The following is a 22,245-nucleotide window of genomic DNA, read 5'->3' as shown; positions in this document are numbered from 1 at the left end:
GTATAAATAAAGATCATAAGATTTTATGCAGGCTCATTATTTTAAACAATCTTGTAGAAAACTTTTATTTTAATTATTCAAAAAAAATTGTATTGTATGTAAAAAACTGATGCGCCCTAATTTGAAATTAATTATTATTTTATTAGAAATAAGAAAATTACATATTTGATATGACCATTTAATTTCTATTTTAATAATGTAATTATCGATATATTATATTTAGTTTATAGGAAAAATTCATAAAACTATATTTCTATTTAATAAAATAATTTAGCAATAATTTGGAATAATTTTTATATCAGAAATGATATAATTTTATTTATTTAAAATTACCATACATTTTAATGATTGTATCTTGATGCAAAAATGTTGTATATGCATTTAGATAAACTTTAAAAAAAATTATCTGTATCTAGGTATATATTTTGATAATATTTGAATTCAATTATTTAAATAGCATGTCCGAGTATATTTTATTCAAAGAACAACATACAGGACAAAGACTTTAAGCAATAGATTACGACAACATGGTAAATTTTAAATTATAATTTAATGTTTATATTAATTTTAGACTTTATCGTTCGGTTTTTCTGGTGTTTAAGAATTCAAAACATTTACTTTATGTTAACCAGAAAATAAGATGTACTAATTATATATGTTTAATAGGATTCAAAAAAATTCGAATATTCGATTCGATTCTAATAAAACGAATAAAACGAGTTATTCGGAATATTTAATAAAGCTTTTAATAAAACTAACGTTTGTCATTTCTATTTGATAACCTTCAACTGACAGATGATGTTTATAAAAAGACTAGCACAAATTTAAAAATCTCTGAAGAGAAATTTGAAGCAATATTTTAATTTTTATTTGACGTTTTTGAATCTGAGAAGTTTATTTTTTGAATCTCATAATAAATTTTATTAAAAAATTACACAAACCTATGGTATATATAAAAAAATATAATACATCTTACAATAAATTATGGTTAGTAGCCTAATTATGTTAGAAGAGAATGCTTCTGATAAAATAGTTATGCTTGATGTTGTTATGCTTGATGCTGAAGTTGACAAAATTTCCCACAAAAAGAGCGATTATGGAATCAATATCAAATCAATAAAGACGGTGAACAGGATGAATCATTGCAAGAGCATTATAAAATGTAAAGGCAAAACAACATCTCCTCTTATTAATCATTATAATAGGTTTGGTTTCATTCACGCCTAGGGATTACCTATCTATAAAAGGAACATTAACTCTTAGTTGGAACTAATTTGTTGTCAAAAAATCGCATGTCATATAAGGAAGAAAATATAAGAAAAACTCTTTGCCTTAAAAATTGGCTTAGAATTATGAATTAAATTAATAATATACATTTTAATTTTGTTTATAATTTGATTACATATTTTTTATAATCAGATTAATAATTACATATTTTTTATTATCAGATTATAATGATAATATTTTCTGTTTGAAATCAAATTAACAATAAATAAATTTGTCAATATATTTGTGTATGATATATTTTATTAAGAACATTTCAATTATTCGAATAATTTAAATCGAATACAAATAGTGGATTTTATTATTCGATTCGTTTAAAAGAATCGAATATGAATAATGCACTATTGGATTCGAATTTGTTTTTGAATAGGCCTAATGTTTAATGGTCAACACGATAACAAGATTTTCAGTTTTTTCTCTCTACTAACATAAACACCAACAGAATTTACTTATTTAACATAGACATTTAAAATCAGCCCTTGTGCAACCCATAAAGTAATTTAATAGATGTACAATTCTCGGTTATAGGTTACTTGTACATCTCTTTTTATCTCAGTCTATAGACGTAAATTAGTCTTCGGGACTGGTGTGCTTACAGGTACTTGCAGCCTGCTCACTAACTAGCAGAGGACTCCACAGTGTTAAATAGTTCAATTTGGACCGATTTTTAAAATGGCTCGATCAAAATTAGTCAAAATTATATTATGTAAGCCTGAAAGTTTTGCTCATAGGTTGCAGAAAAATTTGAACTTCCTGCCAAATTTTGAGCCCTATATACAGTTATTTTGGCCAAAACCTTATTAACAACACTAGCTCCACATCCCCTTAATACTAAATATGATAAAAATGAGGAATACCTAGTGTAACTCTGTAGTTAAACAACACTAGAGGACTTAGCACAATATAATTTATCGATATACACATCATTAAAATACAAATTGAATGATGATTTAAATATATAAATATTTTTCATTTCTGATAAAAAAAATAATTAATTCCAATGTAGTGCTCAAATGGCACACGTTTTTTTTATAAATAATACAATTTTTTTTAAATAATAAAAAATAAACGTTTTATACAAAATTGTTTAATCCTGAGCTCGTATAAGATCTTTTGATCTTAATTTTTTATAAGAGCCAGCTTAAAATTAATTCTCTGATCGTATAAATAAAAAGTATATATTTATTATTTTTTATACGAGCGTATTTAAAACCCTTAGTTTCTTATAGATATCCTTTGATATTTTTTTTCATTCGAGGTGATGTTCTATGATAAAATTATAATCATAAACTGTTGTATTTTATAATTAATTTTTCAAGGAGAGAAATTCAATTCATCAAATAAATTTACCAACTTCTTCTGTCCTCCCCCCAAAAAAATTTCCAGATCTTAAATAACTATTCTTTTAAATATTAAACGTGAAATATTTAATATCTTTTGACTTATATCATGATTATTGATTAATATCAAATATTTATAAAGAATATTTGTATTATAATAATGATTAAAATGTTAGATCTCCTTAACTTGCGCTCGGCACAACTTGAACATTTGCACATTTATTAATTAATCCTATATCTTATGCATAAACAAATTTTGAAAGAAAATATAAAGGCTGATTTGATTTTATGATCCTTTCCGGTGTTTAAGATTAAAATTTTTAACAATTTTTAGCATATAACATTAAAAGCCTACCATTAGGCTATATATAGAATTTATGACGCTTCTAGCTCAATCATATCCAAAGGTATCTAAAATTAAAGGGAGTGTGCTATTTGCCCAAAATTCCCCCTTTTCAACATTTAGAGGTCCATATCTCAGCAGCTGTTTGGAGAAGGAATTTCTTTAGGTTTAGTTTAATTTTAATAGATGAGTGAAATTTCTATATTCTTTTTAAAGAGAAAGAGAACTTTGATTTAAAAATTATATTCTATAGAAGAAGAAAAATTTACTTGGTAATATTTTTAATAAAATTATATTATGTTTTATATGGCTACAAATGTGAGTGTGTTGAAAACCGATAATCGCCAAGTCATAAAGTATGAAGGCTTATATTTCTTTAACCGCTTTGTTTATTTTTTTATTTCCTACTTCTTTTATTGATCCTTATTCCTATCTCTTAACCCCTAAAATTCTCCTTCCACCACAGTGGGAGGGGTGGGGGAATGGGTGGCGAACAGCAATGCTGATTAACAGGAGCTCTGGTTTTCAGATAATGTGAGTAGTTGATGGGATATGTCCTATATTGGCAATATAAAAATGTCTCAAGATCCGGAATTCCCAACTAAACCAACGCATCTGACTGCCTTAATATTGATAATATTTTCATGGAGCGATTATTATTATAGTTTATAGATATAAAAGTGTTATATTTGAACAAGCAGATAACCCATCAAGAATGACCGGGAAAAATGAATTTCTCCTTTATTTGATGACGGGTAAATCAGAATTTCTCCTTTATTTGATGACGGGTATTAGTCTATTTAAAGTTTAAACTATAAATTTACCTTTGTTTTGATGAAAGGGGATCCTTATTTTTAAAAAATATGTTAAAGTATCTATTTAGTTCTTTCAATATGAACAAATAATTGGATCACATTTGTAATTATAATATGTCAATGTATCTATGTTACATGATATCTGATAAAATTGTCTTTATGTGCACAATATAAAATCTTTTAGAATATCTTTTTATACATTTATATTTGTAAATTATAACCTAAAAAATTTAATGTTGCTAGAGGAGGGTTTTGTAAATAATATATTTAAAATATTGTATGCAAAACTAGGGCTGTGAACCCAAATTAGGCTTCAGAAATTGTTGGTTTTGAGACCGCAGACCAAACAGGGACAAATTTATGGACAACGCATAGAACTCGGATCCTATTAAATTTCTGTTATCAAAATTTTTTTATAAATTGAGTTTTAAATTATTAAACTATAATTAGGGTTCATAGCCTATTGCAAAACCCTAAACTAGCAAGATTACATTTTTTAGGTCATAAGTTACAATTATAAGATGTATAAATAGTAAAAAAGATATTTTATTTTGACCATAAAAACAATTTTATCAGATATTATGCCATATGGATATATTGAAAATAGTAAAATTATAGATATGATTCAATTATTTGGTCTGAAGGTACTAAATATATGGTAAGCGGAAAATAATTCCCCGGAAAAAAAATCCCGGAAAAAAATTCCCGGAAAAAAAATCCCCGGAAATTAATTCCCTGGAAAAAAAATCCCCTGAAAATAAATTCCCCGGAAAAAAATACCCGAGTAAATAATTCTCCGGAAAAAAAATCCCCGGAATAAAATTCCCCTGGAAAATAATTCCCCCAAAAAATTTCCCCACTATACATTGAATTGCTAATGCATTGCTAAACTGCATTGCTAAAAAGCAATCAATCATAATTAATTATAAATCAATCAAAAATTTATTACGCATATTTTTTTAATGATAATTTTTTAAACTTTTTTTAAAATATATTTAAATCATTTTTTTATTATAAATGAAGAATACTGATTAAATGATATAGTATATAATTTTATTTTTATTTAATATTATTAGTAAGAAATTTATTTTTCTAGCTTATTAAAACAAATATACATTTTATTTAATTTTAAAATTAACAAATATATATCCGTAAGAGGGCGTTATATGTTTGAATATGTATCATTTTAGGAAACCGGAATGATGATTGGATAGCACTTTTTTTATATTTGGGTATATATATACATATGAAAAACCTAAAAATTAAATTTTTTTTTTAGGTTTCTTTGATGTTTAATGAGTAGGTTTAGAATAGTAAAACAATGGAAATTTTTTAAAGTAAATATTGCTGGCGTTATTTATCAAAATCTCTTCATTTTTGTTTTATACGTGTATATTTACGTGCTAAGCATTATTCTAAAAAATATTTTGAAAATAATTTGATTTGACCGATTGCCGAGTTCAAAACCGACCACTTATTAAGATAAATTGAAAAATGTTGATTTTTGTTTTATGTATCTATAAATACGTATAAAACATAATTCCAAAAAATATTTTAAAAATATCGTGATTTGACCCGAAAACCGACCGAATGACCAAATACTGCATTGCTGGCGTTATCCATGGAAAAATCTTCATTTATGTATTATACGCGTATATATATACGTGCTAAGCATTATCCTAAAAAATATTTTGAAAATAATTTGATTTGACTGATTGCCGAGCTCAAAACCCCACTTACTAAATATTCGATTGATAAAATTTACTAGTAATATGATTCGAAAAATGTTCATTTTTTGTTTTATATATCTATAATTACGAGTAAAACATATACGAGTCGGTTATCCGCCAAACCACGATATTTTTAAAATATTTTTTGGGATTATGTTTTATATGTATTTATAGATATATAAAACAAAAATGAACAATTTTCAAATTATATTACTAGTAAATTTGAATCTAGGAAAATAATTCCCCGGAAAAAAAATCCCGTGACCCGGATCTGCTCTGCAGTATTTAATTAAATAGAAATGTTTTTTAAAGTCAAATTTCTTCGAGGATTTGATATTTTAAATAATAAAACGAAAGTTAAATAAATCTAGTTCACCTTTACACACTTTCATCAACTTTTAGGTATTTATTGAAAAATTATTTTTACACAAATTTTAATCATTTTTTTCGAAATATGATAAAAGGCTTTTCACAGTTTACTGACTCTTAAATAGCGCCCCTTTTTGTTTTTACAAGGATAAGCTATTAAATAATATAATTTTATAAATTTTGTGGCTAAATAGGAAATTAGCAATTCAATCTGATACCCTCTATTTGATAAAAATTATTTTACTGAAGTATTTACCTACTTTAAGAATTTAACTGACTGAATACAGAATCACTATAAAACTTGCAAAATTATATTTTTTACTGCCCAATTTTAATTAAATACTGCCAAAAGTAATGAAAAATGCTGACCACTTTAATCAAAATACATCCAGAGGTGATTATCAGCAGTGAGTATTATATTTTTCTAATCTAACAATTATTATTTTGCTTATGAATTTTTTTCAAAAGTTACAGAAAAGAAATAATTATAATTTTATTAAATGATATATAGAATAATAAATTATATTATTCAAAAGAAACAATTCTAGAACGTATATGTTCTCCAATTGAAGAGAGAAAATTGGGCAAGTCCCTTCTCTCTTCTAAATAATCAATGCATAAATTTTTTAAAATAGTTTGTTTCGTTGCATAAATACGATTTTTTTGGGGAGTGTATGTCCCAATATTCCATTGGCCGATTTTTCCCATATCAACCGCTATTTCCATCCTTATTTTTTCGAATAGTTCCCATATCTTCGGTTTTTTGTTGCCTACAATATGCTTAAATCGGTTATTCCATCCTTCACATACATTGTTTGTTCGATTTTCCCCAGCAATCGTAACATTGAACACATTCCATGTTTCTGGTGGGAACAATGGCTCTACTTGCCTTTGAGAGTTTTTCCCATGTCTCAATTCTCCATTCACATAATTTTTATCAAAATAAAACAATAATTCTTTGTTTTCATCCGATACAATGGTTTTTAAATACTCCATACCTCGTTTGACATCGTGAATAGGTAAAAATGCTAATCCATCGATCATAGCTGCAAATAAGCATAACATTGGATCATTCCGATATGATGATTCTAACCCCAATTCCTGAATCTTTCTATGAGTTGATTGAGTTAGATGATAAAAACATCCTTGGATGTTGATATCTCTACCTAAAAGTTGAAAAAATATAGATTAAAATAATTGTATAGGTTTTATTTAATATTTATGTCTTTATCAATTTTTATTAATTGTACTGTGTGACAAGAAAAATGGGAGAAAAAATAAATAAAAACAAGTTTTGGTGTAGAATTTGACATTGACTTCGAATTCGTTTTCTAAGTTTTCCCTTCACGTCAAGTTTTAAAAATATTATCGTATAAAGGCAACTTTTCGAAATCTCAAAAATGGTAATACGGATATATTTTAAAAAGTATCAAATGAAAATCCCTGAAAATTGGTGACAGTGTTAGATTTATATTTCCTTATAAATTTATTAATTTTATAATTTTTTATCGATTGCTTTTTGAGAAAAATGGTAAAGAATTTCGTTTTGGGGGGTCTTAAGTTTTCAATTTAAATTCCCGGCAAGAATCGTATAAATATGTTGGCGGACTACTGCTGGAGTATATTTTTTGAAAATAAATCATCAACTTCATATTCGCGGAAATATATTTAGATTTACCATTAAATGTTTTTAAATTCGATAAATTTTATGTTATTGTTTAATTTGTTTTAAATTCAATAAATTTATTGTATATTACAAGTTAAATCCTATATAATAATGAAGGAGGGGGTGAGACAACGGACCGATAAAAGGTTTATTAAAAGTAAAATATGAGATAGGTTAGCTTAGCATAATATATTTATTTAAATATGAGAAATGTAACTATTTCATTTAAAATAAATTGTTTGGGAATCGTACCTTGTGCAGTGTAGCGAAGAGAACGAAAGCTACAATAAATATATTAAATGTAAGCTATATTAAAAAAGAATCTAGAAAAATAATTCCCCGGAAAAAAAATCTCCGTTTTTAAGATAATTAAAATTACAAAATTAGGAGAAAAAATTCCCTATAAATAAATCAACGAAATAATAATTCTCAAATAAAATATTTAAAAATTTTGATAAAATTAATTCTGAAGAATTATTAGGATTATGTTTTATACGTATTTATAGATATATAAAACGAAAATCAACATTTTTCAAATTATATTCCTAATAAATTTGGTCAATCGAATATTTAGTGAGTGGTCGGTTTTGAGCTCGGCAATCGGTCAAATCAAATTATTTTCAAAATATTTTTTAGAATAATGCTTAGCACGTAAATATACACGTATAAAACAAAAATGAAGAGATTTTGATAAATAACGCCAGCAATATTTACTTTAAAAAATTTCCATTGTTTTACTATTCTAAACCTACTCATTAAACATCAAAGAAACCTAAAAAATTTTTAATTTTTAGGTTTTTCATATGTATATATATACCCAAATATAAAAAAAGTGCTATCCAATCATCATTCCGGTTTCCTAAAATGATACATATTAAAACATATAACGCCCTCTTGATATATATTTGTTAATTTTTAAAATTGAATAAAATGTATATTTGTTTTAATAAGCTAGAAAAATAAATTTCTTATTAATAATATTAAATAAAAATAAAATTATATACTATATCATTTAATCAGTATTCTTCATTTATAATAAAAAAATGATTTAAATATATTTTAAAAAAGTTTAAAAAATTATCATTAAAAAATTATACGTAATAAATTTTTGATTGATTTATAATTGATAATGATTGATTGCCTTTTAGCAATGCAGTTTAGCAATGCATTAGCAATTCAATGTATAGTGGGGAAATTTTTTCCGGGAAATTATTTTCCAGGGGAATTTTATTCCGGGGATTTTTTTTCCGGGGAATTAATTTCCGGGGATTTATTTTCCGGGAATTTTTTTCCGGGATTTTTTTTACGGGGAATTATTTTCCGGGATTCATAATTAACTATAACAATGAATTTATTTTTATTTATAATATAAATAAAATAATGGAGGAAAAAATGTTTATTACAAATCAACTAAAATACTGGAAAAAAAATGTTTAATGGCAAATAAATCTATTAATATATTGATTAAAGATATATTTACTGAAAATTTTATACAGAACCACTGTTGTATAATTATTTATGTTGGTAAATTAGTAAAATGCCGTTAAAAATACTGGATTTGTCTGTATTACAAATCTTTTGATATTGCCTTTTTACTATATAAATTTAAATATGTTTTTTTTGAAAAATATATGATAATCTGTTGTGTTTTAACTAGTTAATAATAATTATTTTGTTTTGTTCTAGTGATATGTTTTTTTTATATCACCATTTATATTTTTGTTTTCTTTGTTCATTTAGAAGTGATGTGTTTTTCTCATATTATCATTTATATTTTTCTTTGTTCACGTATACCGAGTGTTTTGATTTCATCCTCAAAACTGGTTTGCCAGTTTTCGAGATGACCCAGGACATTAAATTAATATTCTTTTTTTTATAATTGTTTTGAAAAAGGGGTTTATATAAAGACCTCGAAAAATGAATTGTGATCATTTAAATATTTGATTTGTTTCTTTTGCTGTTTATAATATCATACTGTTTAATTACCAATTAAAATAAATATGTTTCATTAATTTCTCGACTTACCCTCGAACACGGACAGTATCTACCCCTGCCCGACGGTGGGACCCGTCTATCCAACTCCAACATAATCATTTTAAAAAAAGTATTTATTATTTTATTGGTTGTGTGGGGTCTTTTATTTGTTTAATTTTTTAGCCTTGTAAAAAAACTGTTGGCATAACAGACATATTTACTATAAACAAACATAGTACTGCTATAAAAATTAAAATATTTGATTAAAGATGCCTGCCTAATTATTAAAAATTTTAAAGAAAGAAAATAATTTTTTACTTGAAAATATTTTTCCTTAAAGTCGAACAAAATGTATTATTTTGTTGGTTTTTCATATTATTTGAATTATCCTTGAAAATTGCTGCGATCTCTGAATCTCGATCTCCTAAAAGACTCCTATCATTGATATTAGCCGAACCTATAAGACAACATTCATCATCCATTATAAGTAATTTACTGTGAACGTAAATTAATTCTGTAACCTTTTTTTTAGAAAAGGTTGATATGTATTATAAATTTTTTGTCATTTTAAAAGATCAGAAATATTTTGATTTAAAATTTATCATTTTATCTCAAGTGTTCTATCTGAATACGAAATATTAAGTAAGAAGATGCATCATAAAACAATTTAAATTCTTCTTATAATGTATGTTCCGTAATGTTTTCTACAAAAGGCCTATTCAAAAAAAATTCGAATAATTCGAATTGAATCGAATAATTACGAATACGAAAATTATTTGTTTTATCCGAATACGAATAATTATTTATTCGATTCGAATTAAACGAATTATTCGAATAAAACGAATTAATCGAATAAAACTAATTATTCGGAATATTTAATAAAGCTTTTATTAAATCTAACGTTTGTCATTTCTATTTGATGACCTTCGAATCTGACAGGTGGTGTTTATAAAAAGACTAGCAAAATTTGAAAAATCTCTGAAGAGAAAATTGAAGCAATATTTAAATTTTTATTTGCCGTTTTAGAATCTGAGAAGTTTATTTTTTGTATCTCATAATAAATTTTATTAAAAAATTACACAAAACAATGGTATATAAAAAAAAATTTAATACATCTTACAATAAATTATGATTAGTAGGCTAATTATGTTAGAGGAGAATTCTGATAAAATAGTTATGCTTGATACTGAAGTTGACAAAATTTCCCACAAAAAGAGCGTATGGGATCAATATCAAATCAATAAAGACCGTGAACAGGATGAATCATTACAAGAGCATTATAATGTAAAGGCAAAACAACATCTCCTCTTATTAATCATATAATAGGTTTGGTTTCATTCACACCTACGGATTACCTATCTATAAAAGGAACATCCACTCTTAGTTGGAACTAATTTGTTGTCAAAAAATCGCATGTCATATAAGGAAGAAAATATAAGAAAAACTCTTTGCCTTAAAAATTGGCTTAGAATTATGAATTAAATTAATAATGTACATTTTAATTTTGTTTTCTGTTTGAAATCAAATTAGCAATAAAAAAATTTGTTAATATATTTGTGTATGATATATTTTCAAGAAAATTCATTTCAATTATTATTGAAATCGAATACAAATAGTAGATTTTATTATTTGTATAAATACGAATAGTAAATTATTCGATTCGTTTAAACGAATCGAATATGAATAATGCGCTATTCGATTCTAATTCGTTTTTGAATAGGCCTGATATGTACTAATTAAAGACTTCTTAAAATATAAAAACATGACATAGTATTGGTAAGGACATGGTGTGCTTCGATTATTTTATTCACCGCAATATGCATATTAGGGGAGACCAGAGTAAAGCGATTGACGGGGCAATAATGCTACCCGAATAACTAACCCTTAAGCATAAAGACATTTTGGTGTGTAGATGTATATGTATATCTAATTTCCTACCTATGTTTACTTTACAAGAACTTTCCCTGGTTTGACATATTTTGCCAAAAAACCGTCTTTTACCCAAAAATTATAAAAATCGCTCTAGTATTTTGCTTTTAGCGACTAAGGCTCAGAATATACATGTTCCTCAAAGTCACAGCTATAAAATAAAATTTATCGGAAGTTTATTGCTTAACTAGAAGTCACGCAACAAAGATTTACACAATATTTATGAACTTGGGGTAAAGCTGCTATGGGTAAAAGGGTTAAAATTCCATCTGATTTAAGCGGTAAAAAGATCATTTTTGAAGATTAACGCCTACATCATATAAAAAGATACTTTTGTGCAAAGGAACATTAATAAATGTTTGTGTTATTTGGAATAAAATTTTATGAATAGTCGCAAAGGGGAAGAATAATTTTAATGTACGATGTTTTTGATATAATTATTTATATTCCGGTATTGTATTAATTAGTTTATACTACAAGTGAAGAATAGCTGTTAATTGCAATATTTTATTCAATTAAACAATATAGTTTTCAATTTTATTTTAACCACTTTACCCCGATGCTTAGCAACTTTAGCCTGGGTATGGTGTAAAATGGCAAAAATGAAACACTTTACATAATTAATCAAAGATCCCTAAAGTATTATAGGTGAAGCGACTGTTTTTTCTTTTGTAAATGAGGGATTTGATTACTTGTAAATATATAATTTGTTCTAATATTTCAAAATATTATGGTAAAAATGCAAAATACCAATCTTTTTACCCCGGTCTCCCCTACTTAAAATCCTACTATAAGATATATGAGTATTTATTTATTTTGTGCGTTAGAGATGCCTAAATTAGCACACGAGAATTATGGGAAAGCCTTCCCTCGTGTGTTAGCACTATTTTTGAAAGGAAGTCACCGTGTTACTCAGATATACTTTAATGATTACTTGTGGTACTAACGCTGCCCTATTTTTTTTAAATCTATATGCCTGCCCACTTAATATCCCTCCTCGTAACATCTAGGGGATTTTAATTTAGAATATTTAAAGACAATCGCTATATCAACCCTTGTTCCGTAGGGAGACATAGTGTTTTTAAAGAATATTTGAGATGAATTTGAATAATATTCAATTATTTTATATTTCATATAATTGACGAATCGACTATTTTTGTTATATCACCTAGGCTATTAAATCGTTTCATAACATGATAAACGTTTTCACAGATTAGAACCCTTCAGATTTAATCTTTTGGGCCGAGCCCGGTCTGAGTTTGTTTATTTTTAAGCCCGAGCCTGGCTTAAAATTTTTCATGCCTGAGCCCGGCATAATTGTTTTAAAAAGAATTTTTTTAGAGTTTAAACTTCTTGAGCCAGATTGCAGGAATATATTACATTATAGTACATATACCTTCGAAAACCCGCTTCAATTATATACTAGAAAATTGAAAAATAGATCAAAGTATATAATAGCATAAATGTTGGCGAAGAAAATATTAAAAAGAACATTAATGGAATACTAAGCAAAACCTAACTCTTCAAATCCTGAGAATCTGCAAGACCTTAATAAATTTAGGGTTAAGTAAAATCACAAATTCGGTTTACACCTTTTTTACAAATCCTTTAATTTACTTTTCGATAAAACCCAGCTATTAATTGATAGGAAGGCAATAAAATTATATAAAGGAAAAATGTATTAAATATAATTGTAAATTCATTTATTTTTTCTTACTCAAGTTTTGCTAACTTTTTATATGAAGTTTTATAGTTTATATAATATATTTAATCTCATTTATAAATTAAAAAAATTTTTGACCCTCTCCCCCTTCTCACACACATTAAATACATCAACACATAAGATATAGTATTGTAAACGAAAGCGTTCATTTTGAACGTGTTCGTGAACGACGTTTTTTTTGAAAAAAATGATGAACGGCGATCATTTTATTTGACGAACGCGTTCGAATTTAACGTTCGTTCCATTTTAAAAACACATTTTATTTTTATTTATTTGAAAATTTAATATTAATTCAAATTTTTTAAGAAAATGTCTCATATTTTTTAATCAGCTGTTTTTCCTTTTCACATTTTTTTTTAAATTAAGGAAAAAATGAATTTGAAAATATTCTTTGAAATTGATTTTTTGAAAAATTTTACTTCCGGTGGAAAATTTGAAGTGAGAACGGTAAATATTATTTTATTTTAATCATATTTATTTACAGATTATATGAACATTATAGTTACTCAAGACTTAAATTGTAAATTGTAACATTGCCAATATGACCCTTCCATAATCAAAACTTACTTAATCGGGCATGGGCTTTTATCTGTCCCTTTTACTTCCCATGGGCGTTACGTATCACGTAATTTTTTAACAAGACATTATTATAGTTTATTAATTTGAATATTATTGTTTATATTTTAATTTAATAGATTAGTGTAAGCATGGATATTAATATTTTATTATCATCCTCTGATTCTGAAAATTTAAAATCAGATGAATTAACATTGCCATGATCTAAATATGATAAATATTTTAGAGTAACATCTTATATCAAAGGAATTCAATACTTATCAAATGTAAAATGTGTCCAAAAAGTTTTATATCAGTTTCAAAATCTTCAAGTTTCAATTTAAAACGACATTTGATTGCAATATTAATTCTTTTATTTATATAATATAACTAAACAAAATCAAATATAAAGAAAAAATGCATTTGAATTAAAAAATTAAAAAATTAGTGGCCAATATGATACCATTGATAGAAGCAGTATTAAATGGGATTAATAAAAGGTATTAAACCTATCAATATCAAATTAATTACATATATTTTTTTTTAAGATTAGACCATATATATGCAGATCAATCTGTCTGTAAACAACCAATATATTTAAAACCCTAGAAATGATAATGCAAGAACTGTTAATTTCGAGATATCCCTTTTTTTGACTAGGATGTAGATAATGGATTGGAGGGGGCTAACTTATCCCAATTATTTGAAGCAAGGGGCAGAACAATAAATGTTTTTAATAAATTCCACGCGTTTTTGGAGAGATGTTTATTAAGTATAATAACGCAATCCCACATTTGCGTAGTGCGTGTGTTTAATATAGTTAATGTCGTATTAACTGCCAAGCGTTTTTGTCTATCAGATGAAAATTTTGAAAAACAATTGTCATTAAAAATTAATAAGAAATTTTTTTTATAAATAAAAATATTATTTATCCGCTATATTATATTGCATTTATAATTATATTATGAAAATAAAACTATATTATTTTTTAACATGGCTAATATAATGTGTTAAATATATAAGACATTTATTTATATTAAATTATATTTTTAAAAAAATTTATCATAATATTTTGAACGAACGTGAACGCGTTCATGAACGCGAAAGCGTTCCTCTCTTTTGAAAGTGGACCATGTTAGATTTTCGATTTTTTTAGAAATGTTTACAGCACTAATAAGATATGAACGTAATATTTAAATATTTGGTCACCAATCTTTACAATCTTAGGGGGACTAAAAATATATTTTTTAAAATTACTTTTTTTTAGTAAAATAAATTTTCAAGGGGCTCTCCAAAATTTTCAGGGGTTCGGGTCCCTGTGTGCCGCCTCCCCTTAGTAACGCTACTGATTCAACCTCTTTAATTATATGAATAAAAAGCTTAGGATAATAACTAAAACCTCTTAAATTTGTTTATAATATTTAATTTGATAAAAAAAGATAAAAAGATATGATTTTTCCATCGGTTCAGGTTGAATTACTGAACCGACTTTAAATACTAAATTCACGGTTTGAACCAAACTGTAGTATAAACCGGTTGACCTTCATTAAGTTACTTATCTATATATTTTTTTTTAAAAAAGCAAAATTTTCCCCAAATATATTTATCTCAAATAAAGAAAAAGTTGAAATATTTTTGAAATTATGTGTTAAGGACTATCCGTTTCATATAACACTATAGAAACAAAAAATAAATTAATTTCGCCTTTTTTATTTATATATAGTCCATTGTTTCATTGTCCCTAAAATAACTAATTTAAGTTATTTGCGATTTTAGTCAAATAATCGTATACACAATTAATATAATTATCTTTTTTTTTTAAATTTCATCGATAGTTTATTTAGCATATATACTATTTATAAAATAACTATAAAAACCATAAAGTTATATCGATTGATAACATCTAATTATAATCAGATGAAATATTAAGGCCCACTATTTTTTGGTTAGATTCCCACGAAAGAAGCAATTATAATTTTACAGATATTTATCTGCATTTTTGTGACAAAGGTAATGAAATTCTCTCTCGGTTCATTTGAAACGTCTTAATTTTATTGCTTAGAATTTTTAAAAAATTTATAAGTTAGGGGAAAATTTTTAATTATAGTTAAAACGATTGGAATGATCATATTATTTGTTAGTTTAAGTATATATATTTTTTAGTTATATCTAACTGATAAATTTTGTCCTCTATGTCCCTCTGGATGATGATGATAATGACTCAAAACTTAGAATTATCATTTATACCTATTTTCTAAAAATATTGGAATAAAAAAGGATATAACCAACTTTATTTAAGACACTTCACCTTGGGGTTGATATTTGAAATTAATTCAAATACTCAAATATTTTACTTTTTTCCCCTTTGATATCTAAATCTTTGGATAAAATTGAGGACTAAATTATTTCATATTCTTCTAAATGATCTATGAGTATTAGGCCAAAATTTTTTTCTTATACTATAATATTTAATAAGTCCATTTGATATGTCTTTTCTAATATATTCTCAGTCCAATTATGACTTTTTAAAAATTTTTACTCGTTTATACCATAAGTCAATTTAAAGTTTAAATAAAAATAAATTACAATTTCATTCTTATACCAGTTTGTCATTTAGTTCTGTGTATTTTCTCAATCCGCAAATACTGATATATTGAAATGGATTTTCAACTATTGTTTTATTTAAAAAATATATAAATGTTTATCAAAAAAAATTTTGATTTGTAATTGAAACTTGACGTCTTCAATCGTTGAATCAAAGATTTATTGCCCATATTAAAAGAGGAATTAGTCCAATAAATAAGAGCTTTTAAAAATGTTCCAGTCTTTTCACCTATTTGTCCTTCAAAACCAGGGAGTAAAGGCATCACAATGTAAACTTTGAATTCATGTTTATCGCTGTACAAAAGGTTTTTTAAATAATAATAAGATAAAATAAAATTTAAAAAAATATACAATATAAAAAAAACAAAGGGCAAATATATTAAACGGTTACCTATGAGCTTTGATAATTCTTTGATAAAGTGCTTCTGCAATCCCATTCAACACCATCAAATTTTTTTGTATCGATATGAAAAATTGGTTCTTAAAATAATTGAATTATATAATTTTTGATAATAATTCCCCCCAATGTAAAAATTCCAACTCACATATATTTTTGAATAAAAAAATGCCAATTTTTAAATTATTTTTTTAGAGGTTTTAAAACACATGTTTATATTAGTTTAAAAGGCTGATAATAAAATAATAAATGCCATATTCCTAATTTAATACTTGAAAACTGAGTTCGAGCCAATAATGTTAGAATGGATTGGAGATAGAAATGAAAAAAAATTGGAAGATAAAATCATAGAAAAGCAGAACTTGCCCCCCCCCAAATGAATGCAAATTTTAAAAAAGTATACTTTGAATTAGAGCTCTGATTTATTTTCATAAGCCCGGCTCGATCCGAAAAAGTTTTGATTTGTTAATAGATTCAATCATATTTTTTTCTAATGGGGTTTACCCATTCAGATTCGAAAATTAAAATTTTAAGTTTATTACGGTTCGCCTATTTTAAATTTTTTTATAAAATAATTTTATTTCATATAAAAACAACACAATTTTAAAAATATGAAAGAGTTTTATTAGGCTTAAAGATGCTTCAAAATATAAAGGTTTCATAAATAAAACAAATAACCAGGGACGAAAACCCTCCTTCTAAAAAAATGGGTTCGGGTTTGGGTTCAGAGAAAAATCTTTGAACCCGGTTCGGGTTCAGGTGGGTTCAGGTTCGGAGACCAGAAAAATAATGACTTATTAAAATTAGTTAAAATAATTGAAACATCATTTTTTTAAAAAAATTTATTTTAATTAGTATCGCCATAAAAATAATTATCATCATAATTATAATATTTTATATATAATGTCGTCGGTCTAGAATTGGAGTGCTCCACTCGACATTTTCAGAATTTTTGAGTTAGAAGTGGATAATAACTTATTTATTCCCAATATATATAAAAATAAAAATTTTATTAAAAAAATATTAATTTTTGCCAAAGTTATTGTCAAAATTGATAAATAAATTTTTCGTATTTGATTTTAAACTTAAATGTTGATTTTCTCATTTTATTTGTGTGAGTGGAGCATTTCAATTCTAGACCGACGATATAATAGTACAATACAATTTAAAAAATTATTAAATATAGCAAAAATAATTACATGAAAAAATGACCCAAAAATGTTTTTTTTAAATTAATATTTTTTTTGAATAAAAAAGAATTGTTTTGAATAAGAACTCTTTTTAGGAAATCTTTTATAAATAAAAATCGTAAATTACATGTTTTTTATATTATATTATTTTTAACATATAATTTAAAATAAATAAAATGAAAGTTTAAAATAAAAAAAATGAATTTTTTAAAATTAAAAAAAAACTTGAACCCTGAACCCTAAATTTTAAAAAAGGGTTCGGGTTTGGGTTCTCGTCCCTGCAAATATCAAGTTGTTACAATAAAAACAGATATAACATTGTTTTATATTTTTGAAAGTAGCAAGTTAAAGTAACGTGTTACTTTATATTTTATATTTATAATTTTGGTTTAAAAGATACATCTTTGGGAAACCTTAAACCATTTTCAAAAATTAAAGCCTTTTTTTATAAAATATAATACTCCCTGCCATCCTCAACATCTATTGCGAAGGTACTCAGTATAGCAAAAGCAGTGGTGCTAAATCTTGTTTATCAGATAAAAAGATAAAAATGAAAAACAATTTCCATTAAAAATTGAAAAAATGTTAGATCTCCCACACTAATGAGGATATGGCCATTACACCCAGTTTTAAAATCATTCCTCATAATGAATACTCTTTAGGGAGATTCCAAATATTGCAATATCTTATACGCAATATTATAAACAAATAAACAACTAATTTATTTATAGGTGTTAATATAATATAATATAATCATAATATTAACCATTTAATCTACCCGTCAAAATTTACCCCCCCCCCCCATATCTTTATAAGCAGTCATCATGCTGTTTCTAAATAAGAACAAAATTAATTTGTCAAATTTTTAATTTTACTTCTATATAGATAAACTTTTTTGATTCCTTAATTATGGAGATATAAGCTTGTTGTATTGAATTTTCGGTGTCCTTTATCCCACCGGACCACGTGGTTAAACTTCGACAAATCTAGTATAATAAATAAATGTTTACAACGACGAAAGAAAGACCGAAAAATAAATTATAAAGCAAACAGATTGATCGAAAGGTAAAGTTCAATCGGCTAGCTACTTGGAAATATTTATATAAAAGAAAAGTTTATTAAATATATATAAATTTATAAAAAACAAATTTTATCGTGCGATTTAACTATGTAACAAAACGGTTCCATGTTTTTATTTATAGAGAAACCATTATAGAGAATGTATTTTATAGAAACATTTATAGAGAAAACATTTATAGAGAATGTATTTATAAAATTGTTGTAGTTTATAGAGAATTTTTTATATAAAGAATGATTTTTATAGAGAATCAATTTATAGAGAATGACTTCTATAATTTATAGAAAATGCCATTTATAGGGAATGCGGTTTATAGAGAATAATTTTATTTAGAATGATTTTAAAGAGAATGATCTTAAAGTCAATGATTTTATAGAGAATATTGTTTATAGAGAAGTACTGTAAAAAGAAGGATTTTAAAGAAAATTACTTATAGAGAAAGATTTTATAGAGGGATTTTAAAGAGAATTAATTTTATAGAGAATTATTTTGTAGATAATTATTTTGCAGAGAATTATTTTTTAGATCATATTTTATAGAGAATGATTTTCTATTGATCTTAGAATAATTATTCGAAAAATTTATGCAGGATTTGAAAATATATCAATATCAACATTATAAAATAAAATTCAGTTAATTTATTGTATTTTTGGATGACTATTTGTTTCAACAATTGTTTTTTTTTGTAAAATCTTCTTAGTCCATATCTAGGTTTTGCTTGATTATTTATTAACTCAGCTTCAAATAAATCTATCAACCAAACCTAAAACGAGTTGTAAAATATGTATTAACCATTATTATTAAGATAATCTAAACCGAATCTAGACCGTTAAAAACTTTGTTACCCAAATCTGTACAAAACCTCTGATAAAATATTTGAACCTCTTGATATCCTAACTCTTATAAGGATCACTAATAATCCGTTTTGATTGATAAGTATCAATAACAATGTTTAAATGATTGCATTTATACTGCCAGCTACCTAAATTAATATAGAATTTAATTTTAGATATAATTTGAGATGAGAATCTTGTAAATTCTAATGCCAATTGCGAAGAGGTTTTAATCAGTTTCTAAATATTGAAACTAGGGAGACCTGAAATTTTTGCGTTCATGTTTGGGTAAAAATGTGTTCCATCCAGTTCGTTCTACCTTTCGGATAAGTCCTTAAAAAATATCTAATTTTAATTCTATTTTATTAATATACAAATTTATTAATCTTTTTAATATAGACAACTAAGCATTCACTATAATGATGCACATTGAGATGTATGCGATGGTTTTAAAATAATTTATGTGTCGAAAAGCGCCGACCTCTATTTTGGGGTTCCACGTCTTTACAGAGAGACAAATATTTTTGATGGTTATTATAAACATTAGTAGCATCATAATTTTGCTCACTTATTATTTAAAAATTTTTTAACCCAAGCCCGCTATTATAAAATTTAATATGGCATTCTTTCAATTTTTTTAAGCATCTATTAAAAAAATATTCAACATTACACCTCTGCAAAAAGTTTTATAATTTAGGAAATTACTATATTAAGCATAAAAAATAATTTAATTTAAATTATGGATGATTTATTAGATCAAATAAAATATTTATGAAAAAAATATAAATATAAAATTGATATTATATGTAATTATAATACGAAAATAATAATGAATCAATATTTCTGGATTCAAATACACTTCTTTGTTCTAAAAACCTTCCAACAATGCTAAATCCTCGTTCAGAAGAAGCACTAGTTGCAGTAATTGCTAATATTTTTCTCGCTAATCTTGATGCTTTGGCATATCTCTTTCTTGCCGTTTCCACCAAAGTAGTTTTAAATATACAAAAAGATTTATTTATTTTAAGAAAAAACTTTTTATGATACCAAAACAGGACATTTTAATTTTTAATATCCAAAAAATTTCATAAGAACAATTTTTTATTAATATTTACTAAATGTTTAAATTATTTTAACCTGCCCGCCCATTGTTTAAATTTCTTAACCCGCCCACCCGCCTATAGTTTAAAATCTTTTTTAACCAGCCCGCCCACCTGCCCGTTCTTAAAAATTTTTTCCCGCTCACCTGCCAGCCCAATGCAGACCTCTATAGGAGACTATATGGTGTAATGTTAATTTTTTGCCATCTACTAGTATCGAACCACAAACCTCCCCTTTCACAAGTGTACACTTTAAGCATGCACCAACTTGAATTATAATTAAATTTAAGATTAATTATATATATTAATTAATAGCTGATATTTTTAAAATTTTCCCGTTTATTACCATATTGAATTGAATTAATTAGCTGATATTTTTAAAATTTTGCCGTATATTACCATATTTCTGCGATATAATAATTTTGAAAATATTTTCCCCAAGCCAGGAGATAATTTTTTCCCAACCCAGGAGATAGGTAAATCTCTAAAAACCATATCTATTTTTTATTCGTTTTAAGGGCATTTTATAGTTTTCATTATGGGATAGACAGGTTAATTATAGTTATTGCCTTAAGGTACTTATCAAATTTATATATTGTTTATTTTTCATTTGGATAGGCACTACCAATTATTTATAATATATATTCAAAAAATCGTGAATTTTGAAAAGCGTCTGTAGCCTCATCTGTAAGAACCTCGCTTGCCAATCCGATGGTTTTGGGTTCGAATCCCAGCAAAGACCATGTTTTTTTAAATCCAATTTGGTGGTCCCGTCTTTTGGGGGTTGATATATAAGATGCTGGACTCGACCACGTGATTCCGTTATAATGTATGTTAAATAATAAGGGTCTTATTATATTTTAATAAATTTTGGTCGGTTTTAGCTAGGTTGGTATTGGTATTTAGAAAATCCTTATACATTGACTTGATAGTATCTATTATTAACCGGCTAGACATTGGCCTGAAAATATTTTTTTGCAGATATAACCTCTTCTGAAAAAAACCAAGTCTCATACAACTTTAAATTTTGCCATTTATTTCTATTGTAATTTAATAACAATTCCTATTTATTTCTAATGTAATTTAATAACAATGACTTAAATTTAATTATATTTAGAATAAGATTTAAATTTGTGATAGAAATCATATTGGGTTTTTAATTTTAAATATGGGCTAGACATTGGCCTGAAAATTTTATTTTGCAGCTGATCAAAAATCAAGGCCCATGTGATTGTATTTTTAAATGAATTATGACTTTTATATATTTTATTTCAGTTCTAACTACCAAAATTATTATGGTCTTTGGTGGGCTTGA

At 25.5% G+C, this 22,245-nt stretch overlaps 1 protein-coding gene across 1 annotated transcript in view; it reads right to left on the bottom strand.

Moving 5' to 3' along the window:
* The window catches only part of LOC135926851 (phospholipase D2-like), a 55,402-nt gene extending 36,555 nt beyond the window's left edge, over window positions 1–18,847 (bottom strand). The window contains exons 1-5 of the mRNA XM_065462783.1: window positions 18,795–18,847; window positions 16,724–16,812; window positions 16,463–16,626; window positions 16,331–16,398; window positions 9,840–10,042 (exon numbers count right to left, since the gene is read on the bottom strand). Of these exons, the coding sequence (XP_065318855.1) occupies window positions 9,840–10,042; window positions 16,331–16,398; window positions 16,463–16,626; window positions 16,724–16,779 (491 nt within the window). The 5' untranslated portion in view covers window positions 16,780–16,812; window positions 18,795–18,847. The remainder of the gene's footprint in view (window positions 1–9,839; window positions 10,043–16,330; window positions 16,399–16,462; window positions 16,627–16,723; window positions 16,813–18,794) is intronic.
* Window positions 18,848–22,245: the final 3,398 nt, after the last annotated feature.

This window comes from Gordionus sp. m RMFG-2023, chromosome 3 (assembly GCF_954871325.1).
Source record: "Gordionus sp. m RMFG-2023 chromosome 3, tfGorSpeb1-WG-v2, whole genome shotgun sequence".
Lineage (NCBI taxonomy): Eukaryota > Metazoa > Nematomorpha > Gordioida > Chordodea > Parachordodidae > Gordionus > Gordionus sp. m RMFG-2023.
Note: the sequence above shows the minus strand (reverse complement) of the source record. Positions and strands in the feature narration are given on the sequence as shown.